Source organism: Tursiops truncatus, chromosome 16 (genome assembly GCF_011762595.2).
Source record: "Tursiops truncatus isolate mTurTru1 chromosome 16, mTurTru1.mat.Y, whole genome shotgun sequence".
In the NCBI taxonomy this organism is placed as follows: domain Eukaryota; kingdom Metazoa; phylum Chordata; class Mammalia; order Artiodactyla; family Delphinidae; genus Tursiops; species Tursiops truncatus.
In genome coordinates, this window is record NC_047049.1 from 46,274,986 (window position 1) to 46,302,942 (window position 27,957).

At 48.1% G+C, this 27,957-nt stretch overlaps 1 protein-coding gene across 3 annotated transcripts in view; it reads right to left on the minus strand.

Annotated features, from left to right (window-relative positions):
• The window catches only part of WDFY4 (WDFY family member 4), a 277,304-nt gene that overhangs the window by 163,476 nt on the left and 85,871 nt on the right, over positions 1–27,957 (minus strand). For all 3 annotated transcript variants that reach the window (XM_073793353.1, XM_073793354.1, XM_033841802.2), the window contains exons 15-27: positions 27,457–27,551; positions 26,287–26,512; positions 25,788–25,864; positions 24,514–24,735; positions 23,694–23,872; positions 18,543–18,774; positions 17,342–17,487; positions 16,184–16,295; positions 15,285–15,475; positions 8,670–8,822; positions 4,520–4,593; positions 2,330–2,491; positions 1,629–1,720 (exon numbers count right to left, since the gene is read on the minus strand). In XM_073793353.1, coding sequence (XP_073649454.1) covers positions 1,629–1,720; positions 2,330–2,491; positions 4,520–4,593; positions 8,670–8,822; positions 15,285–15,475; positions 16,184–16,295; positions 17,342–17,487; positions 18,543–18,774; positions 23,694–23,872; positions 24,514–24,735; positions 25,788–25,864; positions 26,287–26,512; positions 27,457–27,551 — 1,961 coding nt within the window. The remainder of the gene's footprint in view (positions 1–1,628; positions 1,721–2,329; positions 2,492–4,519; positions 4,594–8,669; positions 8,823–15,284; positions 15,476–16,183; positions 16,296–17,341; positions 17,488–18,542; positions 18,775–23,693; positions 23,873–24,513; positions 24,736–25,787; positions 25,865–26,286; positions 26,513–27,456; positions 27,552–27,957) is intronic.

Genomic DNA, 27,957 nt, shown 5'->3' on the forward strand with positions numbered 1-27,957 from the left:
AATTTCAGGAAATGTTCCTAAAGTTCCCTTTAACTAGAGATGTTTTTGATGCTCCCCAATCACCACCCCTCACCAAAAAAAAAAAAATCCTAAAAATGATAAGGTCAAATTCTCCTTCCAGTAGAGGAATTTTTTAAATTATCATAGGCTGCAACACTTCCTGAGCACCTACTACATGCTGGGCATTATGCAAGGCACTGGGGGCAAAGAAGTGAAGATTGTGATCCTTGATCTGAGTTCCTGCTCTCAATCTGTTTCTAGGCTAGACCTTTGGCATGTCTATGTTGCACTAAAATTAGAGCTTGAATTGTAGCAAGAGGTATATGGTTCCAACGGAAGAAGAAACTTTACTTCCGAAGTGTTATTATAACCCTGAAGGCCATGTAAATATTGTCTTAATAGAAGATGTTTAGTGAGATAAAAGTTTTAGCATGGAGTCCCTATGAGAAGAAGGGTTGACGAAACAGTACACTGTTGTCTCATTATCCATTCATTTTACCCCTTGGTTAGCCAGTTATTTTACCACCAATTTGGGGCACACCCACCATGCTGTAGAAATAGAACTGATGAGGCAGCTTGGAGAACCGGAGTCAGAGTCCCCTCTATTTGGATTCTGGCCCCATCTCTCATTAAGGTCCTAATCTCTCTGAGCCTCCGTTTTCTCATCTGTAAAATGGGAATAATAATTCCTACTTTTCAGGCTTGATCTAAGGATAAGAGATAATTTATCTGGATTGAGTAACACTATCTAAGAGAATCTTTTGCGGTAAAAGTGTTCTCTATCTGTCCTGTCCAATGCAGTAACCACTGGCCTCACGTGGTTATCAAGCACTTGGGACAAGGCTAGTGTGACTGATGAACTGAATTTTTAATTGCATTTCATTTCGATTAATTAGAATTTAAATTTAAATGGCCATGTGCAGCTAGAGGCTCCCATCTTGGACACAGCAGATCCAGAGGGCCCAGGGCAAAGCAGTCAGTAGTTGTCCCCCTCACATTTGCCCTAACAGAGGGAATTTGGAACACGATGTAGCTGTGGTTCTGAGTCTGGTTAGGGAGAGAGAGACTCAAAGAAACAAATCACAGACCTTTGCACGAGATTAAACGCAAGGGCTGTAGAAGCAAAGAAGAGATGACTTCACCTGGCTTGTGGGACTGGGAACGGCTGGTCTAGCAGGGTGAGATGGGGTGGGGGCGGGGCAAGGGAGGCATTCCTGCAGAGCGAACAACACCTGCAGAGCATGGATGGACGGGCGGACCGTCACACATTAGGACGTGTACGTGCTTCAGAGTGTTGAAGCTGGGGCGCATCAGGGGAGCAAGGCAAGGGCTGGGGCATGAAGGCTCCCACCTGCTGGTCTACAGGGAACTGAGCATTATCCTGGAGGCCTTGGAAGCCATTCCAGGTTGTGAAGGAAGCACATACAATTTGCGTTTATTCGGGACCATAATCATAGAGCTGTGACCTCATAAGCCACCGTGTGGGAACAACAGCTCGGCTGTGGGTGCCTTCCCCCTCCTCCCCCTCAGCCTTGCATGCACAATGGCCCCACTGCATGTTCCTCTCAGGGCCGTCATGGGGGTTGTCTTGCTGCCTTCAGGCTGGCGTCTGGGAAAGGTCTTCTCACCAGGCACGGAGGGGTCCGGGGCTCCATCCACGCAGATCTGCCTCTCGTTCACCGATGAAGGCTTGAGGGTGTACACAACAAACAGCCCGATTCTTAAGACAGAAAGAGAAGGACACGCTCAAATGTGGGCTCAGCCCGTCTCCTAAACACACCTGAAGGTTTTCTACAGTGATCCACCTAAATGCGGCTTCAAGGGAGGGTTTGAGGGGAATCGTGTTATTCTGTGATCAATGGGATATTTCCAAAGACTTCTCAGATCTGTCAGGATTCATCAGAGCAGCTAGCTCTGGCTCTGCCAGCTCAACAGAACGAACAGTGATGAGGACAGAAAAGGTGAAATGTCCTGCCAGAGGGCACTATCCTTTGGGAAGTCTGCAAAAGGCAGGCATGTTGGGTTGTTGGTCGGTGAGGATGCCTGTGCTCACGGAATTTCTGGAGTTCTTGGCACACGAGGTGTGTCCGAGCACCAGGGAGCAGTGAACACACAGCCCCGCTGGGGAGTCTAGCAGACCCACCCCTTTTTTCAGCTCTCCGCCCTGAACAGAGAAACTCCTAGGAGGTTCCAAGGAAAGAGAACCTGCTGCCGCATTGAAGGGGCAGTGCTGCTGGGCTGAGCATGGTCGGGGGAGAGCTGGCGCCTACGTTCCCTCATTAAACAGCCCCGAGGCTCTGCCCTTTCCCCTGGGGACCTGGCGCAGTACCTGTGCAAGTCCTGGAGGCTGAAGTGGCCCCTCAGCTGACAGCCCAGGATGGCAATGATGGTGGGTATCTTGGAAGGGGCGAGGCCTGGCTCGTTGAAGAGGAAGATGAGCTTGGGAATAAGCCGCGCCTGGTGAGCGACTTCAGCATTCCGGGGTCCTTCCCTGGCGAGCCCAGGAGAGAGGCAGTAAAAGCTTTTACTGGAATGAACCAAATTTGCTATGTTTCTGCTAAAAGGTTCCACAGGCTGGGCTTGCTCCGTGGCCCTCTGACTCCGATGCGCTCCTGGCAACTCGTCAAAATGCTGTCAGACACCCATCGAATACGTGTCTGCCCAGTGCCAGAGTCGCTCGGAGATGAGCCTCCCGGTGCCCTTCCACCCCTCCACCCCCTCACGCCCCCACCCCTGAAAACTGCCTTCAAAGACAAGCCCAGCTATTGACTTTTAAATTCCAAGCCTCAGGGAAAACTAATGCTGGTCTCAGAAAACTCAGAACAAAGAGAGCAGACTGGAGTGTGACCACGGAGCACTTCCCAATAGCCGGAGCGCGGGCCTCCGCGAGCCCATCTGGGTGTGCGTCTTCCTGCCCACCCCAAACCACAAAGTGGATGAACACGCCGCTGAGAGTCCAAGGGGGAGAGAGACAGAATTCAAGCCTCTGCACTCCCTCCTTAGGATAATCGCGAATACAATTTCCAGTAAATTCTACTCCCCCAAAGAAAACAGCTTCCAGGGTGAGTGTCCGTCTCTTAGAAAACAACAGGTACAGAAAGAAAGTGGAAAGTGAGAAAGAAAATAAAGGTGGAGGAGAACGAGTCTGGGTGGATTGCTCCTTCTTGAACTGTCTTTTCAGCACTACTGTGTTGAATTCTGCCGAGTGCCACATCTCTGATACACAAAAGAGGCAGAACCAGCCCAGTCCTGCGTGTGACTTGCTCTCATGGGCTCGATGGGAAGATGTGCATTCATCACCTATGAGACCCCACTGTCCTTTGTGCTCTTTCGAATCACAGCACTGAGTAGCCTGCTCTTCTGTATTCCTCCACCACAGGGCTATGTCTTGTGCTTCTCTGAACTTCTAGCACTGAGAACTGGTATGGAATGGAGTGGGTTTATAATAGATAGGCCATCATGAACGGCTGCATGAAAAGATGGCGGCAAATACATTCAAAACACCGAGGTCCTAATGCTCTCCAGAAGAGGTGACACGTGAGGAGGCAGGTGGGGGTGTGTGTGAACAGCTTTATTTGTGAGGAAGGAGGTGGATTGATAGGCTGGCACCCCTGCCTCCCTTCCCCCAAATTCTCATCCCTGGTTTTCCTTGGGAACTACCTCTTCCTAACTCCCCTCCACCCGCTCCAGAGGGGAAGTCATGCTGCCTGGCCACGTGACCCAAGATGGCCCCGTGAGACTCCATCCTATTGCTAGGACTATCGAGTGAAAAAGAAGCCCTGTCTGCCGACTGTGCTGGACAGAGGACATGCTGTGAGGATGCCCAGCCAGAATGAAGTTAGCACAGAAGAAAGCACAGATGAGACCAGGGACAGATCTCAGATAAAGTAATATGAGCATCACCCAGACAACATGTGAAGCTCTGCCTCGGTCAACTGTATGAGCCAATAAATTTCCCCTTTCTCCACCTTCCTTTTTTCCCTCCCTTTCTTCCTTCCTTAAGTTGGTTTGAGTTGTATTTCTGCCACTTGCAATCAAAAGAGCCCTGACTAATTCAAAAAGTGACACTCAGTGTGATGGTATCTGGAGGTGGGGCTTTTGAGAGATGCTTAGGTTATGAGAGTGGAGCCCTCATGAATGGGACTAGCACCCTTATAAAAGAGACCCCAGAGAGTTCCCTCACCCCTGCTGCCATGTGAGGTTGTAGTGAGAAGACAGCCAACTATGAACCAGGAAGTAGGTCCCCACCAGACACTGAATCTGCCAGAGCCTTGGCCTTAGACTTCCAGCCTTCAGAACTGTAAGAAATCAATTTCTGTGATTTGTAAGCCACCCAGTCTACGGTATTCTCATTATAGCAGCTGTGCAGACTAAGACAGACATGCTACCACCCGGGGACCCAGTGCTCTGGGAGGGAGAAGGCCGTGGTTGCTGAACCACCGGCTGTCCTATCCTCTCAGTCCCTGTTCTTGGCATGAAGCCTTTGACTGTACCCCCAGGCTGCCAAAGCCCAGCTTACCTTGGTGATTGAAGGATTTCCACAAGATGGGAAAAGAGGGAGAGCTCCAAGTTGTCCGCAGCATTCATCCAGAGCTAGAAGACAGAACAAACACACTGAAACCAAGGTGTGTGGAGAGAAGGGTTTCCAGGCAGCGTGAGCAGGTACGGTGCTGGGCGTGGTCTCCTCTGACTTGGAATCACTAACACAGCTTCCCAGCTCTGGAATCAGACTAGCTCTCCTGACAGCTAGAAAGTAGAGGGCACCTCCCCCAGGGGCAAGTGCAAACACCAATTCCTATCGTCCCCATCTCTGCTGCTCTCTGGAGCTTCACTGTGGGTCTAGATGCTAACCAAGGACACCTGCACTAACCATCTCCTACGTGTGTCCCACCCTGGGCCCTGCAACCTGCTGTGTCCACACACCAAACAACATCTCATTTTCATTGGATCCTACAAGGCAAATACCAGTGCTCCCAATTCAGAGATGTGAAAAGACAGGCTGAGACAGACCACTGAGTGACAGGTACCTCACCACCCGCAAGTGATAGGACTGGAATTAGAAGCTGAGTCCCACCTCTCAGGTTTTATGCTGTAGCAACTTGTGCATGCAGTTTCTTCAGTTCCCCTATCTACAGAACCTGCAGCACAGCCCATGTTCCCATCTCCTGTAAACAGAACTGTAAGTGACATGCAAGTGTGAAATGCACTGAGATTCTGAGAGTGAACTTTATCACTCAGGTTGCTTTCTTCATTGTAAACAAAATGCAGCTGCTCCCCATCCTTCTGGGGCAGAGGTGATGGTGTGCCTTCATGCCTCATTTCTACTTCCTTTTAGAGAGCTCTACTATTTCTCATCTAAATGCTGACATTTCCTAAGGCCCAGAATCTATAAGGTTCAGATGTAGGATTATAAGAGTGCACTCATACAGCAGCAAAAAGAGCTCACGCTTACAAGTGATACCATTTGCCTGCGGCAAGAAGCATCATACAAAGTCCTAAAACGATATCATTATCTGCGTTTAGTAGGTAAGAACAGTGGGGCTCAGAGAGACTGAGTAACTTGTCTGGCGCCCCACTGTTTTTAATTGGCAGAGACTGACTTCAAAGCCTGGGCAGTCTGACCATGAAGCCCAGTCTCTTGCCTCCTCTCTGTGTTCCCCTACAGGCATCTCCTGCAGGCAATGACCCAGAGGGTCAATAATCAACCTCACTTGAACCAAGCCGGTGGCCATGGCGCCATCCTTTTACTTACTGGGGAAAACAGAAGAGTCTCAGCGGACATAAGTTTATCAGGAAGGCAGAGACTGTCCCTCCCCAATCGCCAGGGCCCAGCATCACACGTGCCATGTAGTGGGCACTTAATAAGGATCCATGACATTTTTTAAAAGAGTGAATGCAAAGTAAACCAAAGTAAGCTAAGTGGATTACTCTTACGCCAGAAACAGGCTGACAGACTTCCAGCTCCCGTAAGCACGGCCCCTGCCGAGGACACACAGAGGTGGGGCAGCTGCATCTAAGAGAGCTGCTGTGGGAGGGAGGCAGGGGTAGCCAGACGTGGCATCCCAACATACTCGAGAGGGTGCCAAGAGCTTTGCATGCTTGGAATTCATTCATTCATTCACGAAGGCAATCATGAGCAACTGATACAGCAGGCTCTGTGTCGGGAGCTGGAAGAGCTGAGAAAGTAAGACAGGAACCCTGCAGGACCCCTTACCCTTCCCACGAAACAATACCCCTCCCCCCGTTCCCTTTTCCAGAGCTTTAGAACAATAAGAAGTTGCCACAGCACATTTGAGGCTGCCTAGCTGTTTTAGAAATTATTTTATATAATACCAACTGTCTGAATTTTGGGAAACATGCATAATTGAATCCTGCGGTTGTCATCCTGTGTCACATAACCCCTGTACGAGAGACTGCATTGAGATGTCTGGCTTAAATTTGTTCGAATATCAAATTCTGTTCTCTCCCCACCCCTGGGACCACCTCACTCTCAGAAAGAGGTGGCCTCTTCTGAGACCACAAGCCTAAGACACGCATGACTTCGACTTCCTGTCCCTTCCAGCTTCTCAACTTCCTGTCCCTCCCTGCCGCACACCCAGCATCAAGGATCACGCACCTGCTCCCGTAACCCACTCTCTGGTCTCCAAACCCTCCCTTTCCTTGAAGGACTTGTCCTGTCAGTTTGATTCTCACACTGGTATTTTAACCACCCCTTTTTCACTGCTCAAGTCTCCTATCTAAGTTCTGAAACGCTCCTCCATCTACTTTCTTCTCTCTCTTTTTCTTCTTCAAAAGCCCACTGACTGTCTCCTTCCCGCCTCCTCCCTGCTCTTCACCTCATGTCTGACCCCACCATTTACTCTTCACTGGGCCCGTCAGTGACCTCCAAACACAACCCACACAGCCCTGCCCTCACTTCACCTGATGTAGGCAGACACTGGGGAAACTCTTCTTCTTTCTGAAATTCTCTCCTCCCGATCTTTTAAAAATTTTATTTCATTTCATTTTGTTTTAGTGTGGTTTTTTAGCATCTTGTTGCTTGTTTTTATTGGTTGCCTATTTTCTTAACCGCAGTGAAAAAGCACTGGCTCAGCTGAGGGGTAAGTTTATTCAGGGAGGAACAGGCAGTGGGAGCCTGGTGGCTTCCTGCTTGGGTCATTCCTGGGCTGGGCTGATGGCAACGATGTGGAGCCAAGCTGCCCGAGCACGGCCGCAGCATTTCGGAAGGGGCAGCAGTGCTGCCAAGGCATGCCGTCTTGTTTACCAGGGTGGTAAAGCCATTTGTGCGTATCTGCTTCCCCGTTGCGCACAGGAAGCCCGTATCGCAGGCCTCGCTGGATTCCCCCACAAGCCTTGCATCTATCTGCAGATCCAGGTTTGGGTGTTCATCCTGGCCTGGTCCAATTAGATAGTATTTCATTTAGGTTTTTTGTAGCTTTTATTTATGAGTAAGATTGACCTGTACTTTTTCATTTCCCATACTATCCTTTTTTGGTTCTGGTATCAAGATTAGCTCATGAAAGAAGCTGGGAGAAATAATACCTACACTATGATCATGACTATGATTTTTAAAAAATACATATATTATGCATAGAAAGTACAAAAAAAGGGATGCATTCAAAGTTAACAACAGTCATCTGGGTCTCAGAAAGAGGAGTTTTTCTTCCATTTTTCTGTAGTTTAAAATATTCTATAACAAGCACATATTATTTTTTAATTAAAATAAACAGTTTTTAAAATACTTCCATGGACTGCAGTGTGTACCGGCTAAAGTGTGCGCCCTGCAGCTTACCATCCCCCGCTGTCTTCTCTCCCTCCCCCTCCAGCCTCACCTCTACCTGCAACAGCATCCCCACAGGTGCCCCAAGCCCCCTGCTCTCAAATCCCCATGGTTGCTCTCACCCCCACACGTGAGCAAATAGCACCCACTCCACCTGAAATATTCCCCCATTGAACACATTCTGTCAAACTCAGCCCCAGAGCCCGGATCTGCTGAGCTGACTGTCCTCTCCTTCCACTCCCCAGATGCCCTGTGCCTCCCTCACCGGCACCCAGCACACTGTAGCACCACCTCTGTCGTGTCCTGGGCCCCATTGTTGCGTGCAGGGCCTCATCATGGGTATCACCATGTCTCCAGAACACACCAGCACCCGACCCTAGTGGGCACTCAGTAAACAGTGCTTCGGGAATGGATCTATCCACCCAAAGGTCTGTGCAGGACTCCTCACTCAGCCTCAGGTGTGCCCTCAGCATCTCTCACTCATCCCTTTAAAGGAACATTTATAACCAGCAAGGCACCATCCAACGGAATTGGTATGTTTTAAAATCCTTCTTATATATGGAAGCTTACACTTTTAAAATCCTTTTCCAGATACTATCTGATTTGGCTCCCACACCAGCCTGTGAGGGAGAGGAGATGGTCTCCCTTTCACACATGAGAAGACTGAAACTCAGAGAAGTCAAGAGACGTGCCCGAGGCCACACAGCCCATTGGTGGTAGGAGTTAATTATTAAACAAGGCCTCTGAAATCCAAAGCCCTGTCAGTTTTCTCTCTCACTACCATCTTGACCATCAAGGAAGCTGACCTGCTGGGTTTAGAGAAAGCTCCAGGCTTTCTGTACCATCACACACCTGTTCCTTTAGGGCTAGTGACCAGTCTCCAGTTTACCTCGAAATTGCAGAGGATGTGCTGGAAGACACCAATGTTGGTGATAGCAGAGGACCCAAAGCCCAGTTCTGCGGTGCCGGCAACAGACAGGATCAGCTGAAAAATGCGATGGTTTAGGAAAGAGGTCTTTTTCCTCAGGAGAAACGCCATTATCTGCAAAGGTTAAAACACAAAGCAGTTTACTCATGAATGCATCGTCACCACTCTTTCTCCCTCACCCACTTGTTCCTACCAGCACCTTTGGTCAGCCCAGTCTGAAAGCGCTCCGCTCTCTGGTGCTACCTCTTCCATTCCCTTGTTATCAGAAGGAAAACATATACCAACTTCTGGGCTGCTTCCCCACCAGTGTCTGCTTTTCTGTACTTGAGGCTTCACCTCTCACTGTGGGCCCCCGGCTCCTTCCTGAATCTTACACATTTCCAGAATGCCACCTTCTCCTGGTTTCTTTCTCCATTTCTGAGTATTCTTCTCATTTTCCTTTACTGAATCCTACATTCATACCCATCCTACAGATGTTGCTATATCACTAGGAAGCCACCACCGGCCCACGAACCCAGTTACATCAGCTTCACTTCAGGCTGCTGCCAACAGACGTGCCATTCTGCTGTGCCAGGCCCTGGGAAACTGGCAACACGCAAGCATCCATACCGAGTTGGAGGCACTGGGATCCCAGTGGCCCACACTCATCTCAGAGACTAATGAGATGGACCTCACCTAGCCTCATGCCTCTGTTGACCTCAGTCACACAAAAGTCAGGCTGACCCGCCATCCACTTGCATCTGGGTTCTCATCAACTTCATCTGGATTCTCAGCTCAGCTCATCCACAGCTCAATTCCCTACGCCTGTATCTGACACAGTCCACCCTTCTCCCTGTCCTCTCAGACACACTCTTCCAGTGTGTCATTAGGAAGTCTCACTTGTTGTTATGAACTGAATGTCTGTTCCTCCCCAAATTCACATTTTGAAACCCTATTCCCCAATATAATGCTATTTGGAGACAGGTCTTTTGGGATATAATTAGCATTAGATGAGGTTATGAGGGTGGAGCCCTCACAGATGGGATTAGTGCCCTTATAAGAGCACAAGGGAGCTTTCTTCCTCTCTCTGCTCTGCCATGTGAGGATACAATGAGAAGTTGGCCATCTGCAATCCGGAAGGGAGTCCTCACTCGACCTGACCATGCTGGCACCCTGATCTTGGACTTCCCAGTCTCCAGAACTGTGAGATAATTAATTTCTGTTGTTTATAAGCCATCCAGTCTATAGTATTCTGTCATAGCAGCCCAAACTGACTGAGACAATTGTAATCAGAAAATAATATCTTTCCAGACTGTTCCAGTCACTTCTTCAGCATATCCCCACTCCCCAACCAGGACATAATTAGGATGGCTGAAAGCTGCTTGAGAAAAGTCACTCAGGCTGACTGGTTTCACTTTACATTAATAGTGTCAAATGTCAAATTAGTACTCAATTTGGCCTGGCAGTCCAACTCTTTTTTTAGTAAGCTGGCTTTCCTCAACCTAAAGATGATGATCTCATCTCTTCTCCTCTCTCCTTCAGCCTCCCAACCCTCCACCACCTGACTCAGTACACAGCTGAGAATTTAGAACCCATCAGACGTGAACACTCTCATGTCCCCACCATCAGATCCACAAATGTCTGCACTGCATTCCTTCCTGTCACAAGCAGGGTTTCTCTTCACCTGGCCTCTGGGACCCACCCCTCGCCTGCTCCTTGGGATAGCTCTTCTCTCCTAGCTTCATCCATCCTTCTCTCTTCTGTCACTTTCTTCCTGACAAATATGCCCTAGTAGTTCTCCTTTTAAAGATAACCTTCCCTTGAACCCTAATCCCTCTAGTTTGGGCCCCATTTCTCTACTCTTCTTTGTAGGTAAACTTCTTGAAAGCACTATCGGACTTCTCTGGCGGTGCAGTGGTTAAGAATCTGCCTACCAATGCAGGGGACACGGGTTCGCGCTCTGGTCTGGGAAGATCCCACAGGCCGTGGAGCGACTAAGCCTGCAAGCCACAACTGCTGAGGCCTGAACACCCTAGAGCCCGAGCGCCACAACTACTGAGGCCTCGTGGCGTGCTGCAACTACTGAAGCTCGCGTGCCTAGAGCTCGTGCTCCGCAACAAGAGAAGCCACCACAATGAGAAGCCCTCGCACTGCTACAAAGAGTAGCCCCCGCCCGCCACAACTAGAGAAAGCCCGTTGCGCAGCAACGAGGACCCAACACAGCCAAAGATTTTAAGAAATTTAAAAAATAGAAAGCACTATCAACACACTCAGGCTCCACATCCTCACTTCACATTCTCTTCTCAACCCCCTTCTGCTGGTTGCTGCCTCTTCCTGCCCACCTGCCTTAGAAAGGTCACTAGTGATTCCCAGGTGCCAAGTCCAACAGGGACTTCTCTGTCCTTAGTTTGCTGCATTATTTATCAGCATCTAGCATTGTTTGACTATGCCCACCTTCTCAAAACACTTTATTTTTCAAATTCTTTGACAAAGCATTTCTTTGTTTTCTCTTCCTTCTTCCCTCTCAACCTCCCTTGTTGGGTTTTCATCATATTTCCAAGCTCTACCTGGTTAGTTCCTCACTGCTTCCTCCTTTGTCCTCTTCTCTCCTTTCACTACTCCTTTTCTTTGGCTATTTCATCAATTTCCTTAGATTAAATACCATCATGATGCTACTGATGACTCTCACATCTATACCTCCCACCAAGCACGCCCTTCTGAACTCCAGAGCTGGGTATCCCACCTGATATTTTACCTTTGATGTCTCACAGTCACCTCACACTTAGCATGTCCCAAATGTCTTATTCCTTCCTGTTGGCAGCACTCTGGGTGCACAGCACTGGCTGTTTTCATATGCTACGTGCCAAGACTGCTCACAAAGACTCCAAGTCTCCCCAGATCCGGGATGCAGTCTCACATCATGTTGGATTCTATCCAGTCTCCGATCTTGACCCTTCAAACCATCTTCCACACAGATGTCAAATGTCATTCTAAAGCATCATTCATTCCACTTCCCTGTTCTAAGCCTATGAATGGTTACTCATCACCTCTGAGATAAGATCCATGCTCCTTGGAGTGGCAGGGCTCTGACCCTTCCCTCCGTCTCCATCTAGGCTGTGCACCTGCCTGCACATGTACTTTCCTCCCAGCCATGTCGAGGAACCCATCTTGGATCCCTTAAGTGTTCATAATGTTAATCTAGAACACCATCCTCTATCTTTACCATGTTATGAAAATCCATCTTATAAAACTTGGCTGGATGTCACCTAGTCTGACAAGAGGATGATAAATAAGTTTGATAGAAATAACAGATAGGAAGGGTTATGCTCTCCAATCAGCAAACCAACAGATAAATACAGAGTAAACGTCTAAAAAATGATTAAATCCACTCCTGAGCCAGCCAGTTAATTGAAGACCCTTGTTTTCATTCACTGATTCATTCCAAAAATCATTACTGAACACTTACTGTCTACCATGTGCTCTTAGGATGCAACAATGAACAAGCAAACCCAGTCCTGTCCTCATGGGGCTTGTGTCTAGGGGCAAAACAGACCACAAACATGGCAACAAGTACATATACAACATGCCAAACAGGCATGCACATTAGGAAGAAACAAAGCAAGAAAATGTGTCTAGAAAGAGATGAGGGTTCTGTTTTATAAAGAGTAGTCAGGGAAGGCAAAAAATAGTAATAATAATCTTGTTTCTTTACTCAAACCTGCCATTTCCCACCTCTCTACCACTATCTCTTTCCCTAAATACATAAATTTTTGAAATATTTCTATTGTAAGCCATAAGAGTTTTAAAATTTTTTCTTCTGCCTTCACATTAAAAAGTACAACGAATCTCTGAATCTGATGGGTTCTTTACTCAAACTATTTGGGAGTCCTTGTCTCGTGATAATATTTTTCTCTCTACCTCATTAGACAATGTTGTAGGCTGACTGTATCGCCTCAAAATTTATATATTGAAACCTAATTGCCCGTATGACGGTATTAGGAGGCAGGGCCTTTGGGAGATGATTAGGTCGTAAGGATGGAGCTCTCGTGAGTGGGATTAGTATCCTTATAAAATAGACCCCTGAGAGCTCCTTCATCTTTTCTGCCATGTGAGGACACAGCAGAAAGATGGTTGTCTATGAAACAGGAAGTAGGTCCTCACCAGACACCGAATCTGCCAGCACCGTGGTCTTGGATTTCTCACTCTATAGCACTCTGAGAAATAAATTTCTGTGGCTGTTAAGCCACCCCATCTATGGTATCTTTTATAGCAGCCTAAACAGACTGAGTCAGACAGAAATTTCCACGGAGGGAGGGACTAAACCCATTTATTCATCTGTATCCCTAGACTGACGCTGCCTGGCTCTTAGGAGGTGCTCAGTCAGTATGTGTTGAGTAAACAGATTCCATTCAAGGGCCACTTTTTGCCTCTACCATCTCTTTCTGAAAAGCTCAGCCAGTCCAGTCCTCTAGACCTTCTCCGATCCCCTTTCTTTTTAAAGAAGCTCTTTGTGACTCCTCTACCAAGCGTGACGCGGCCACCTCGGCAGCCCTGGAGCACATTAACGCTCCCAAGGCACTGCATTCATGCGACAAGCGCTCACTGAGAACTCACGACGTGCCGGGCCCTGCAGTGGGCAGCGAGGAGACAACGGCGAACACAACAGGGCCCAGCTCTTAGGAGCTCCAGGGTTCTGGGAAGATGGAGGGTAACCACTGGGTCACGGAGACTGTGGTAGCTCTGGAAGAGAATCTCGGACACTTGTTGCATTTGATTTGTACTGAAATTATTCTGGTATTCGTCTTATTTTATCCTTCTAGGTCTACCCACGAGAGCAGGAACTGCTTTGGGCCTTTTTAGAAATGCTCACAGTAATTATTAAAATCCCTAGCCAGAGCAGATATCCATGTGCTGAACTGGGACAAATCCCACTACTACTGCCTTTAACAATATAATCAGAGAAAACTGTTATATACCAGGAGCCTCAATACTTGCATTTTGATATAAATCTGGCCACACACATTCATTTATTCCCCAGATATTTACTGAGTCTTTCTGGTCTCAGTAATACACTGGCAAAGAACAAGACAAGCCCAGCGCTTTAGACCATTACAGTCTGATGGAGATGAGCAGAGTGATTATCACAGCACTGCATGAGAGCAGTTAGACCTGGGCATACACACAGTGCCACAGAGGCTGGGAGACGACCACACGGGCAGTGCAGGGGTCAAGGGAGATGTACCCCTTGCCACTGGAGCTCCACCTGGGAAAACAAGAGGAATGTGCCTGGGAAAAATGATCAACAAACCATGGGCACAGGAACACAGGGTCACACTATGTGTTTAGTGATCCATGACCACACGGGATTTGAGGACACAGGAGTGTAGGGTATGAAACGCTGGCCGGGTGGGAGGTGGGGCTGGAAGGCCACGTTGGTAGCCAGTTAGAAAGGCCTTTAGGAGTTGGGATATTGTATCAACGACCGGACGTGTCTGAAGGGTTTGCACGAGGCAGAGGTGTCATCAGGTCTATAATGTAGAACTGTGACTGGCATCAGTGGACCTTGAGGGAGAGGCAGGAGGAAGGGGCTGCTGTCTGGCTGTGGCACAGCAGTCCAGGTGAGAGGGGGTGTGCCTGACGTGACACCATACAGCTTTCTTCTCAGACCCTGACTCGGGGGCCGAAGAGACAGGGAGGCCCTCCCCCTGCCCCCACTGTGCCCAGGAGGAAACTGCAGCCTCTGTGCCCCAGTGACCTTGTCTAGGCCTTGACCCTATTCCTGCCCTGCATGAGTCCTTTCTTGGCTGCTTCCCAGCCAGGCAGGGCATTCCTGAAGGACAGTGTCTACAACTCATCTGACATTATGAACAGTAAATAGCAATAACAATCACAGCGCACACACACGGCAGTTACTCTGAGCAGGCACATGTCTAAGCACTCAGCATATATTAACTCAGTTATCACAATCCTACAAAATAGGTGTTGCTATTATTCCCATTTTACACAGAGGAGAACTGAAGCACAGAGTGATTAAGAACTAAAGATGGCCAACATTTCTAGGGCACTTACTCTGGGCCAGACATAATTCTAAGCCCTTCACTTGTATTAAATCATCTAGTCCTCATGATACAGGAGATATGATAGATACAGGAGATATGACAGATCATATCGTGCAGGTAGAGAAACCAAGACAGAGAGGGTTAATAACTCAGGACTCAGGCAAGGTTAAGTAGTAAGTTAGGCAGGGGCTCAATTCAAACGCAGCATTCTAGTTCTATGGTCTAGGCTCTTAGCCATCATGCTAGATGCGAAGTGGGGGGATCACAAATGATTCCTGAATTCATCAGTGAAAGGTGCCGGCAGCTGCAGACAGGTGAGCATCCCCATCCTGATCAGAGTCCCTCTCTGGCTGGCTGTCACCTGGCCCTCTGCTCTGGTGACACTGGTCTTAGGACCCAGGGACCTTCAGTTTCCCTTCTCCAAAAGTCATGCTAGTGGGAATGTCCACTTGGGCCAGCAAGCCTCCTCCCTGTTCCTCGGGGATGCCAGCTCCCTGCAGGGGGCGCACTGCAGGCTCAGATGTGAGGGTGGGATTACCTGGTACCCACAGATGAGCTGCATCAGGCGATCACACATGACATTGCTGGTCAGGACCGAGTGCAGGACTTTCACGGCCGCGTACAAGGTGTGGTCATCCGTTGCTAAGGAAATGAGGCCCAGGAGGATGGCAGGGCCACCGATGAAGTCCAGGCTGCTGGCAGCAGGGCTGGAGTGGAACACCCTTACCCCTGTGTGGGACAGAGGGCATTCCTGAGTATACTACAGCTTCACTGCAGTGGAAGTTCCCGCGGCACCATGCAAGAGCTGTCAGGAGCACCATCCACTCAGGGCGGGGGCCTGTGCACAGGACAGGCTGGGAGGAAAAGGAGGGGCTTTGAAACTTTTAGGTCAATGAGAAATCCTGTGCTGAGTCCTTTCTGGGTCACAGAAGGCTGAAACAGCCCAAGGGATTTCAGACCTCCAGCCTCCGTCTCAGTCCAGAGTGCCGGATGAGCCAGCTGCCCCCTGAGCCTCAGTTTGCTGGCTGCTCTGACAACTTCTGGTTCTTGTCTGCCCTCTAGATCTGCAACGTTGGACCCCTGCATCAGTTCATGGCTTTGCTCCTGCCTGATTGCAAGGCAACCAACAGTCGCTGGCTGTTGTTTTCACCCAAACAACCACAAGCATTGCCTCTGCTCAGAGGCCCCACTGTACTCACTCCATTGTGCACAGACGCCAGCCCCGTTAGTAGCGAGTTCACGACCCGTTGTCAGATGCAGCAAAGTGAACTGACCTCTGCAGGGAGGCTAACTCTCTGGTGAGATTAACTCCCAACTCTCGCCCTCACTGTTCCAGCTCCTCAGCCCTCTCAGTCCTGCCTGCCGCTCCAGAATTCCAGGCTGCACAAGCGATGACGGCCACAACCCTTCTTCCCAAATAGCAGTAAAAGTTCATACCTAATTGGCCTATGGCCACGGCTCCAATGGTTCGAAGAGAGCCCGAGAGGTGACTAGCACAATTTCTTAGCAAGAACACAGGCGTGGCATTGTTGCGGGATGAAATGTTCATCTAGAGAAATTGGTAACAATTAATCCAAGAAACCTTCCTGGGAAGGAGGAGGTCTTGTTCATGAGCTCCTGGAGGGCAGGCACCCACAGGCCTGGCACTCCGTAAGTGTAAGTCAGTGAATGAATAATAACTGAACCGACGTCAGAGGGACTGAAGCCAAAATTCAGGTTCCCCTGTCCTGCCTCCCAGGCTCTGGCTTAATCATAAGGGAGCAACTTCGGTTATACAACTGCGCCACCAGTATCCCGCATGCTCACTAGTGTAAACAAATGCTCACAGTGAGGAGCTGATGAGAGCAGGAAGGACCTGAGGACACTGGAGGTGGAACGGTGCTGTGAAGGCCAGAGCTGCCTCCTTCCCGATCTAGGGTCATCCGGCTCTGCAAGCCCTGGCATCCCCAGTCTCAGACGGCCAGGAAGACAGGGACCCTGGTCTCCTCCAGCAGAAGGTTCTGTGCTGGTAAGGCACAGCTGTGGTGCTCAACAGGACTTAACCCCTGATCCTGCCGTCTCAGTAAAGGGAAGGGGCCTTCTGTCTGTGAGGGTGGAGAGAACGTAAACAAATCAGCCCGAATTCATCAGCAGTAAGCAATAGAGCTCTTTATGCAGGAATTAGGAAACAGGAAGTCTAATGGCATCTTCATCTATAAGCATGTCTGCTTGCTGTTTTGCAAGTTTGTTGTTTGCATAAACACAGTGATTCAAAGAATATTCTGCAATGTTGGGGGGTTAGTAGCACCCAGAAAAGGGAAGCTCAGTAGTGTTCCCAGTGTTACAGAGGCTTTATAAATATTCCATTTGTTCTTGCTCTACCAAGGAAAACGAAGAACACCTACTTTCTTCTCAGAAATAAGAGGTTTAGTCTTGTGGGATGCGAATGCGCGGGCGTCATGAAATATTTTAACAAATGAAGTGGGAAGCACGCCTGTGTGTAACTGTCTACACACGCACAAATGTGAATTAGTATTCACTTAGTCACTGAAAGCTGAAGGAAGCCATGAGATCGTGATTCCAAAACGGAGCAGCACGTGAAGTTAGAGGGCATACCTCTTTGGCAATCAGGCGGCTGTCCACCTCATTGTATGCGTTTCTGATGTCTGCAACGCTGGTGATGGAGGAGCTGGCTATATGAAGGCCAAAGGAAACCCTTTCCTCTGCAACCAGGGGCATCACTTCCGTACAAGGGGCCTCTCCTAAAATAACACATCTTCAGTTATTTCTATTCTCACTTTACTGAGTAGGAAATTAAGCCTCAGAAGAGTAAGTATCTACTGCTACATGGCGAAGTCATCACTGAGGAATGTTTGTAGCTGCTATATGTTGTTACATTGTATGTTATATATTACATGTTTTGCCCCTACCTGTGATTTCTGACACAAAGAAAACTGTAGAGAAATCTCACAATATTAACCCTACTATAAAAATAGAGGCATTCCAAGTATGAAATTACTAAAGCTTGAGACACCTATCGAGAATGTAACCTCGCTCCCAAAATGCTGGGCCGAAAGCCCTAAGGTTTTCAATGAGCTGCATGTACATGGTAAACACATCCTTTGGCATGAGTGCCCAGGTCGCTGAGTCAAGGAGAGCCACATGTGGCACTTGAGAAGCATGGTGTGAACAGAGAGTTGATGAAACTTCGGCTCTGGACCTGACCTCCTCACATTGTTCTGGCCAGTGCCCTTTGCCAGAGGAAATGAAGATCAAAGAAGACATGGAGCCTGGAGACAGAAACACTCCAGGGCACTCAATCGCCCTTCACCAGGCACGAAGTCTTCCATACATAGATTCATTTATCATTCTTCCCAGATGGGAGCTGACCCCGTTGACTTGACAGAGCACAGAGAGCTATGCTCCCTGCTTGAACAGCCAACAATCAATAATGAAAATGTGGGTGTTTTGTCTGCCTGTTTAATAATTGAAGACAACAGTATACTTTAGTTAAAAAGCTTCTTCATTAAAAGGAATGTAACTGATTTATCTCACTCGCTTCCCCCTTTGTTTGCTGATGGTATTACCCACCCACTTTCCTCCATTATGTGTGTTGGAACTGAAATCTAAAGGAGATTGTCATTTCCTTTTCTGACATTTTCTATTGGATTGTAAATATGTAATGATCCAATTACAGAGGTTTTCCCTAATGACTGGCCTGTGCTGAGTTTATTCTTTATAAATAAGCTATAAATAACTGAATGGCCATTTAAAAAATAGTATCGGCAAGATCATTATAAATCAAAACACCCCATACCTTGGGCATGCACAGCTTGGAAGTTACCACAGTATCTTGGGCCAAGTTTGTTAATAACTTCCAGAGTTTCCATTGAGATGGCTTCTTCGAAGAGGTACGCAGGGCCCAGACGCCATATTAATAATGACTTTTGTTTCCAAACTTGAGGGGTAGCAATATATCCATAAACATCCACAAATGAAGATGGATCCATTGAAAGGAATGGTCCTGGTAAGGCCTGAATGTACAACATCTGTTAACATAAAAAGGTTGGGGGGGGGGGTGATGTAGATGGGAGGTGTTTAACCTCAGAATTAATCAAACAAACACATAAAATATAAAATGATGTACCTTCTTCTTCTCTCAAAGTGAAAACTTGTTTTATCTAAAAACATTACAAAGATAACTCTCAAAGCTGAGAAACAGTGCACAAAACAGTTTATAAAATGCTGGTGGGAGTAAAAAACTGACACTGTGCCTTTGGAAACAAATTTGATAAGAACTATAAAGTGCCACTAAAAGGTTCATCTTTTTCTTCCCAGTCATTTCACAAAGAACTTAAATGTCCAATATTGGTACCTCAGTTAAGTTTTACGTACTAGAAATAATTACAGGCTGGAAAGGAAGAAATAAAACTGTCTCTATTTGCAGATGGTATGTCCATGTAGAAAATTCCAAAGAATCTACCAAAAAAAAAGATACTTCCTAGAACTAACACCTGAGGTCAGCAAGGTCAAAGGATACATGATCAACACACAAAGATCGATTGCATTCTATACACTAACAAAGAACATGCAGAAACTGTAACTGCTCACAGGAAGATTAAATACTTTTTTGCTCTGCAAAATCCCATATGAAAGAGGATGAAAAGCAAGCTATAGATTAGGAGAAATTATTTACAAATTACATATCTAACAAAGGACGGGTATCTAACATATTTAGATAAACTCTTAAAATTCAACAGTAAAAAACCAGCAATCCTATTAGAAAATGAGTGAAACACGTGCATAAGACATCACTGAAGAGGATATACAAGTTGCAAATAAGCGCATGAGAGGATGTTCAATCTCATTAGCCATTAAGGAAATGCAAACTAAAAACAAGAGATATCATCACTACACACCTATCAGAATGGCTAATTAAAAAAGAGTGACATCACCAGATGCAGAGAAACGGGACGACTCATCCATTGCTGGTGGGGATGGAAAATGGCACAGTCACTATGGAAAAATATTCTGGCAGCTTCTTATAAAACTAAACATGCACTTACCATAGGACCCAGCAATTAGACTCTTAGGTATTTAACCCAGAGGAATGAAGGCTTAAGCTCACACAAAAACCTGTACGTAAATGTACATAGCAGCTTTATTTGTAACATCCCAAAACTGGGAACACATCCAACGTCCTTCAATGGGTGAATGGTTACGTATCCATATATGAGTATATGGAATACTATTCAGCAATAAAAAAGGGATGAACTACTGACACATACAACAACTAAGATAAATTTCCAGAGAATTACGCTGAATACAAATCTAATCCTAAATATCACATACTGTATGATTCCATAGATATAACCACATCTTTTAAATGACAACATTTTAGCTCACTGGTTGCCAAGTTTAGGGACAGGGATTGGGAGGGGGTGTGGGTGGGTGGTGGTGGTAGTTATAAAAATACAACAAAAGAGACCCTTGTGGTGATGGAAATGTTCTGTATCTTGGTGGGAGCAGTGGATGCAAGAACATACAAATGTGATAAAATTGTATGGAACTACATACACACACACGAGTACAAGTAAAACTGGGGAAATCTGAATGAATTAGCAGATTGTATCAATGTCAATATCTTGGCTGTGATATTCTATAGTTTTGCAAGATATTACCATTGGAGTAAACTGGATGAAAGGTACACAAGATTTCTTTCTTTCTTTCTTTCTTTTTTTTTTGCGGTACGTGGGCCTCTCACTGTTGTGGCCTCTCCCGTTGCGGAGCACAGGCTCCGGACGCGCAGGCTCAGCGGCCATGGCTCACGGGCCTAGCTGCTCCGCGGCATGTGGGATCTTCCCGGACTGGGGCACAAACCCGTGTCCCCTGCATTGGCAGGCAGACTCTCAACCACTGCGCCACCAGTGGTACTTGGTCAATCTCTTTCTTACCACTAAATGTTAGCCTACAATTTTCTCAAAAATTTTCTCAAAAATTTCGATAAAAGAAATAGTTAACAGATTATCAGAAATTCAAAAATAATAGTTTCATAGCCCATGCAGATAAAACATTTTAAAATGATAGTGTTAACTAAGTAGTATATAAAACGTTTTATACAATAAAGTCACAACTATTTTATTAAAGGAATAAAAACTGAAAGAAACTAAAAATGATGGTAAGGTAGAAGGAATGTAGGTAATCTTTCTTCTTTATTTTTCAGTTATTTCAAAATGTGTTTATATTATTTTTATAACGACTACAAAATTATACATGACTATGTATATAAATACATATTTTTTAAATAAGAGGTTATATAATTTCAGAAATATTCTTTTTATCCCTACCAATTAAATAAGACTTTCAAATAAAAACAAACCAAGTTTTTCCAAGCTGTCAAGCCTACCTAGAGTGAGGTCTACTGTGCTCTCTCTCCCCTTTCCCGTCCTTGTAGGCAGAGACTTTTTCTCCCACCTGACAAAGGTGCCCCACCCCCCAATCCACCTGTCCCCTTCTTCTCAGATTCCTACCGTGTATACTCCCTGCACTCTTCAGATTGATTTATAGGCATAAGATGTCTCAGATTGCTCCCAAATCATTTTGCTCAATTCAAGCTGTTAACACACTCCCCACCTTTCACAGCTGAACTTGACTTCCCTTGGAAATAAAAGCAAAGGCTCTAACATTTGAGAACAGCTCTTTCACTAGGTTATCCCCAACCAAAGCCCATTTTGTTCCTGCCCAACTGTCACCTGCGTCTAAACACAGACCTTTATGTTTATCCCGATTAAATTTCACTTGCTGATTCTGACCGGACTTGTCGAAATCATCTTGGAAAGTCAACTCTGTCAGACTTGGCCCTTGGCCATTCTCCATGGCCTATTTTGGCATATTCCCATAGCATCATACCACTTCCAACCTCCCTGCTGACTGAATCTGGTTTAGCTGGTCCCACGGGGTTGGATGTTCGTCCATGTACCAATTCACTAAACAATACCATCAGCCGGTCCACGTTACTCCTTGCGGCTATAAATTCAGTGCAATTCATCAAGTGTTTATTGCATGCTTTCTGTATGCCAGTCCTGTGCTAGGTGCAAGCGAGTTCCAAATAGCAATAGGACAAGCCGCTTAGCCTCAAGGTACATGATCTAGTTCACAGAACACAACCTATTCTATGAAACAAGAGAGAATGCCAACATATTCTGTGAAAGAGGACCAAAACTAGTCCACTCTGTAATTATGCCTAAACAGATGAAAAACAAAGACACTGGGAAACCACAAATGTGACCACACTTTCCATCCTGGCTAACGTTGAGTGACCACTGCTCCTTCTCCACTGACAGCTCAAGCCCTGCCCCATTCCTCCTACCTCCTGAAAAAAAGTTCTGAACATACACAGACACCAAATTGCCTTTCTGACAGCACCCAAGTCAGAACAGACTGACCTCCACTTCTTCGAACCCTCCCAAAAACTCACCTAAAATGAGCCCAAATCCTATTAGCTCCTCCTAAGTCCTTATTACCCAATGGGGTAAGGAGTCTCTTGCTACAGCAAGCTTAATAAATGTAACTCTTGTTTTGTACTATATGCATGCTCCTGGAGGTATCTGGCTGGTAGGCATGGGCAATTCCTAACACCTAGTAGGCGTCCAATAAATATTTAATGAGGGAAGGAAGGGAGGGAGGGAAGGAATTGTTAATGATTTAAGAAAAAAGTTAACTTTATGTTTTGAAGGACCTTTGTCATGCTCCTGGTGAATCTTTCTGGTTACCACTGCTTTTTTTGATAAGACATTTACCAGAAGATAGCATCAATTTCATCTTCAGGTTCCACAGAATTTAGGTTGTTCTAACCTAATGATTCTCAACCTGGGCAATTTTGCCCTCCCCCACCAAGACATTTGGAAATGTCTAGAGACATTTTTGGTGGTCACAGCTGGGCAGAAGGAGATGCTATAGCATCTTTGGTGGGGCACAGATGCTGCTAAGTGTTCTAATATACACAGAATAGGACCCCACAGCAAAGAATGATCGGGCCCCAAATGTCAAACTACTGAAATGGGAAACCCTATTAACCTCAAGTTCTCCATTCTGGCTTAATATTGAAATCACTTGGGAAACTCTGACAACATCACCAAATTACCCCACTCACAGACATTCTGCTGTATTTAATCTGGGGTATAGCCTATGCAAGAGAACTTTTAAAAGACTTCCCAAAAGATTCAAGGACGTAGCCTAGGTTGAGATGCTGCCTCTGGAACCTGGGTGAAAATCTGGCTGCACCTGCCCTCTGTGGTCTTCTGGGTCCTTCTGTCTCTGGCTTCTTTGGGGACCTCTGACAGTGGTCGCTGGAGCACGCCTGCCAGTCTTCATCTCCCAGCTTCCTCTCCCTTATGCCCTAGGACCTCAGGTGTCTCTAAATGACAGTGAGGAGACGCTTCCTCCAGCTGTGTGTTCACATTCTATTACCTTCTCTAAGCAGGGGACCGTCCTTTCCTCATCATTCCTGCTCTAAATCTGGCAAGACATGTTGGTGTCTTTGCAAGTCCTTGTGTCTTGCTGCTAAGTGTAGCATGCAGACTGGCTGCATTAGATTCACCAAAGAGCCTCTTAGAAAGGTAGAACCTTGGGTCCTGCTCAGACCCCCCTGGGGAATTCACACCTTAAGATGTGAGAAGCCTTGTTCTGTTCATTCTGGAGATTTCTATGCTCTTGTGATTATTCCTATAACCGTAACTGTCATGACTATTCTCATTTCCATGTTTTAGTTTCTGCCCTGGTTGTGTGACCATCATCTAAAGATGTTCTTTTTATGCCTGAGCTCAGCCAGGTGTTCTGGACAGCAAGGGGGTTTCATTAGATACCAATGCTGCTGCCAAAAGAAAGCAAAGAACTGAGGCCACTCTAGGGTGGTGTGGCAGGGGGGGCATGGCCATGGGGCAAGTACAACTGAGGAAAAGCACCTTACCTTGGCTGAGCCGACGACCTGCCCATCCAGATAGGTGGAAACAGTACAATTCCTTTTCATCTCCTTGGTGACAACCACAGCCAGGTGGTGCCACTGAGCACAGGCCAGCATCTGGCCACACCTGACCCGAAGCTGGCGTCCCGCAGAAGGCTCAGGGTCACCCTCAGGTTCCATGACATCTGGAAGAGAACACAAACACCAGACCACGCCTGCAGTGTCAGAGAGCAGCAACCCAGCAGAAGCGGGCCTTGTGCCCATGGAGCCAATGCCGAGTCCCCCCGCCACAGAATATTGACAACAGCAGCTGTCATTGCTGGAGCTCGTGCTCTGTGCCAGGCACTGAGGTAGGTACTATCGTGATTTCCATGTTACCATCCTGAGGCACAAAGAGGTTAGGTAACTTGCCTAAGGTTGCAGAGCCAGAGTTCAAGCCCAGGAGTCAGGCTGCAGGGTCTACCCCTCACTAGACTGCTGCCTCCACAGTGATGCACATAGGGTGGCAAATACCTGCGAGGGAAGGAGCCTAGGCAGCTGTGCTGTGTGTAAAGGATGCCAGGCCAAACCCTGGGCCTTCCAGTGTCAATGTCTCACTATGAAACGGGGCACACAAGGACAGGCGTAGCCCTAATACCCTGGCCTTGGCCATCTCAGGCCAGTTCAGGCCATCGCTGGCAGGTGAGCTTGGAGAGCCGAGCTGAGCTCTCTGAGGCAGAGCCAGGACCAGCCACCTGTACAACTGAGGGAGGGCCGGTCCCCCTGGCTCTTGGGCCAAGAGCTGCTGACTCAGCCCCACTTCTCCCAAGGGTGGGTGAAACCTTACCCAGGGGCTGAAGCTCTTTCTCTTCTGTAGACACAACCAAGGAGAGGTCTTCCGGGCAGAGGCTGACGGAGAAGCAGACGAAGGGCTGCTCGGTCCTGGCCAGGTGGCGTACCACGGTCAGGAAGCGCAGCGGGTGGCCCTCCGTGACTGAGCTGTGCCTGCTGATCAGGAACCAGCAGGAAAAGGTCAGGCCCCCTGGCGGAGGGAAGGACCTGGCAGCGCCTGGGGTCAGAACACAAGCACGCCCTTAGGCTTTGTCCTGCTGTGGAAGCCTGTCTAGACTCACTGTGGCTCTGACTCAGCTCAGGGGTGGCCCTACTGTGTGCTAGCACTGTGCCCCACCCGACTCACACCTATTTTACAACGACCCCACGCAGGAGGATGCTCTTGTCTCCTTATTCATACGTGCAGCAGTAAGTCATATTCCCTCCAGGACTTGAACCTAGATCCTCGAAGCCTCTCTCCAATGCTGGCCCACCTATTATTCCATTCTGCCTTGCCAAGGGGGCGGAGACGTGACACACCCCTGAGATCCGTCATCATGGGGCCCACAGGTCAGCTGGTCTAAAGCCAGGCCATGTGCTACGTGGGGCAGAGGACCCCGGCCTAGCTTGGCTAAGCCTTGCCTGGGGAATATTCCACTCTAGGGAAACCCATGCCCTCCCACCTTGTAACAGGGTTGGTGGAACAGGCAGGGCCCACTGCCCTCACCGAATGGGCAGAATCAGGCTTGGAACCCTGCGCCGATGGGCCACAAATGTAATAGCTCCTGAGCACCTACCCTCCCATAGAAACCCAGACCCTGGCTCTCCTAACAAGGGGTGCCTGGTTTTCAGCTGAGTGCAGCACTGTACAAAGCACGCCAAGGCCCAGTCGATCCCCACATGAGCCAAAGACTGGATGGCCATCAACAAAGAACTCATATTCTTCTCTAGAGAGAGCCGTAAGGTGGGGTGAGGTGTCCATTTCAGCCTCTGTCAATCACTGACAAAATGCATCAAAGTCAGGCTCAGCCACCAACTCACCCACCGAGCCCATCAGTGCTAACAGAGCCCCCGCTCTGTGCAGAGCCATGGGCTGGGCCCTTGGGATGCACAGTGAACAGGACACCCCTGCCCCAAGGCAGGCATGACCAACGGGACAAGCGGGACCAAGAGGAAGACTCACGCCTTCTGGAAATGCCAAGTGGAAATCTGAAATCAAGGCTCCCCAAGGACTTCCTCCCAGGTCAGGGAGGGGACCCCAGCAAGCTAAACCCCCAGGGAAGCACCTACCTGTCCCAATCCCTCCAGAGACCGAGTATTCAGTGCTGGTTCCCATCACCGTAGACAGGGTTGGAATAAACAAACAGCTGGAACAGGAAAGTGTCTCAGATCATTGAACCGCAAGCCAACCTCTGGCGTGAGGTTTCCCCCTCTGTCCTTCTGCAGGGGCCTCACTCCCTCCTAGACCATGAGGCCCCGAGGACAGAAAGCAGCTGATGCTGGCGCCATGACCCTAAGAAAGGAATCTGCTCTGGGGGCTAGAGGGGAGGGCAGTCCACACTGCACGTGAATGCAGACACACCAGGGGAATGAGAGGGTCCTGGCCCAAGACAGCTGGGGACACTGCCTCTAAGAAGCCACTGAGAAGACAGGGTGTCCATGACCCAGACATTTTCCACAGCTGAGTGTGAGAGACGATGGGAGCTACACTTTTGTAATCAATATTATAATTCACCCAAGGCACTGGGAAATTAATAGTGTATTTCAAGTATATGAAAGCCTGTCATACCCATAACCTTCCACAGACATGTCAAATTCCACGAAGGATGGAGCCAGGGCTGCCCTCTGAGGCTGCAGGTTGCGTGGGGAGGTCATGGAGATGAGGCTCAGTGCTGTCTGAAGGGCGGTGGTTGAGCCCTGGGATGGCCCTGAGGGCCTGCGGGCCTGTGTGACTGCGGAGCGAGGGCTGGTGTCCAGGGGATCCTCAGCAGGCACTGGTGTCACTGCCTGGGACCCTAGGGCAGCAGGCAGGAGAAGAGCTGTGTCTTTGCTCAAACCATTCCTGCCCCTCTTCTGACAACAGCCCCCACATTTCTGCCACAGCCCCGAAGGAGGGCTCTGCAGAGTACCATGCCGTTCCTAACCCTGAGGGTGTCCTCCTGGGCCCTCCACTGGCCCTCCCACCTGGGCTCTCTGCTGACTTTGATAACACGGAACTATTGTGACAACCTGCTCCTCCTAGAAACTTCTTCTCACTTTAATTCTGTCGTGGCCCCCACCCCTTTCCAATACAGGTTTTCTGTTGCTGTCACTGGCTTGCCCCATTGGCCGTCGCTCACCGAGGCTTTGTCTTGGTTCTCTGGCCTCCACACTCTCTTTCACAACAGGTTGTCTCCTCGAAAGCTCTGTCTCCCACCTCTGGCTGCCGGCTCAAGCCTGACTCTCCATCCTTGCTTTTCAATTGGGCCTCCTTGCCTCAATGTCCTATGCAATCTTATATTCAGCATGTCCATGTCCTTCTTTTCTCCAAGCTGGTTCCCTGGACCAGCATCTTTCCAGGTACCAGGCCAATCCTTTGTTCTCCTGACCTCCTAACTGCCCCCTGAGCTGTGAGCTGTGCAGAAAGCTGACACTGTTCCTCTGCCCAGGGGCAGCGCTGGGTACTCTTGCACGCGCTGTGACATGAAGGTTTCCGTGCTCCAGGCCCAAAGGGGTCAAGTACACACTCATCATCACCATCTTGTATGGGGGTAGGGGTCTCCCTCCTTCCGTATCTGGTCTTTATCTGGGGACCACTGATCTGATCCTTCTGCTTTTTCCTCATTTGCTCCATTGAGCAGCAGGCAAAATCATTTTTAAATCTGTCTGCTTCCCATATGTTGTAAAGGATCCCTTATGAGAAATGCATATTCTCTTTTAAATCCCATTATCCTGCCCCTGCTCCTTCCTCTGTCCTCACCTGGGCATCCACAGTCCCCTCCACGTACGTGAGATGAACGGAGGATTTTCACTGCAGCCGATGGAGGTGGAGCAATTCCAAAGCCTAGAAACTGTCTGAATATCATAACAAACAAGAGAACCAAATGAAGACATTTTGCAGGCAGAAATTTTCTCCAGCTTCATCTGAGCATTGTCCTAGGTCCCAGAGCTCGCTGGCTCCCCCTCCAGGCCTTCCTCTCTCTGCCTGGAAACCCTTTTCTCAGGCCATACAGAAACAGGGCATCCCTGACCTGGCACTCAGACCAGAGAGCTGGTGAATTTAAGTGCTTTTGACTTAACCAGTGAGGACCTTAAGAGGAAAAGGGTTTTGTTGGAAAATAACTTTGTCATACTTTGTTTTTAAGTTTCTAATGGAATTGACTAATCAGCTGAACTAAGCACGGTGGCCTTGTCTGACAGCCCCACAGCTAGAGGTGGAAAGAGGCTGGCCTGGGCCCTGGGTCCCATGCCTGCTGGCTGG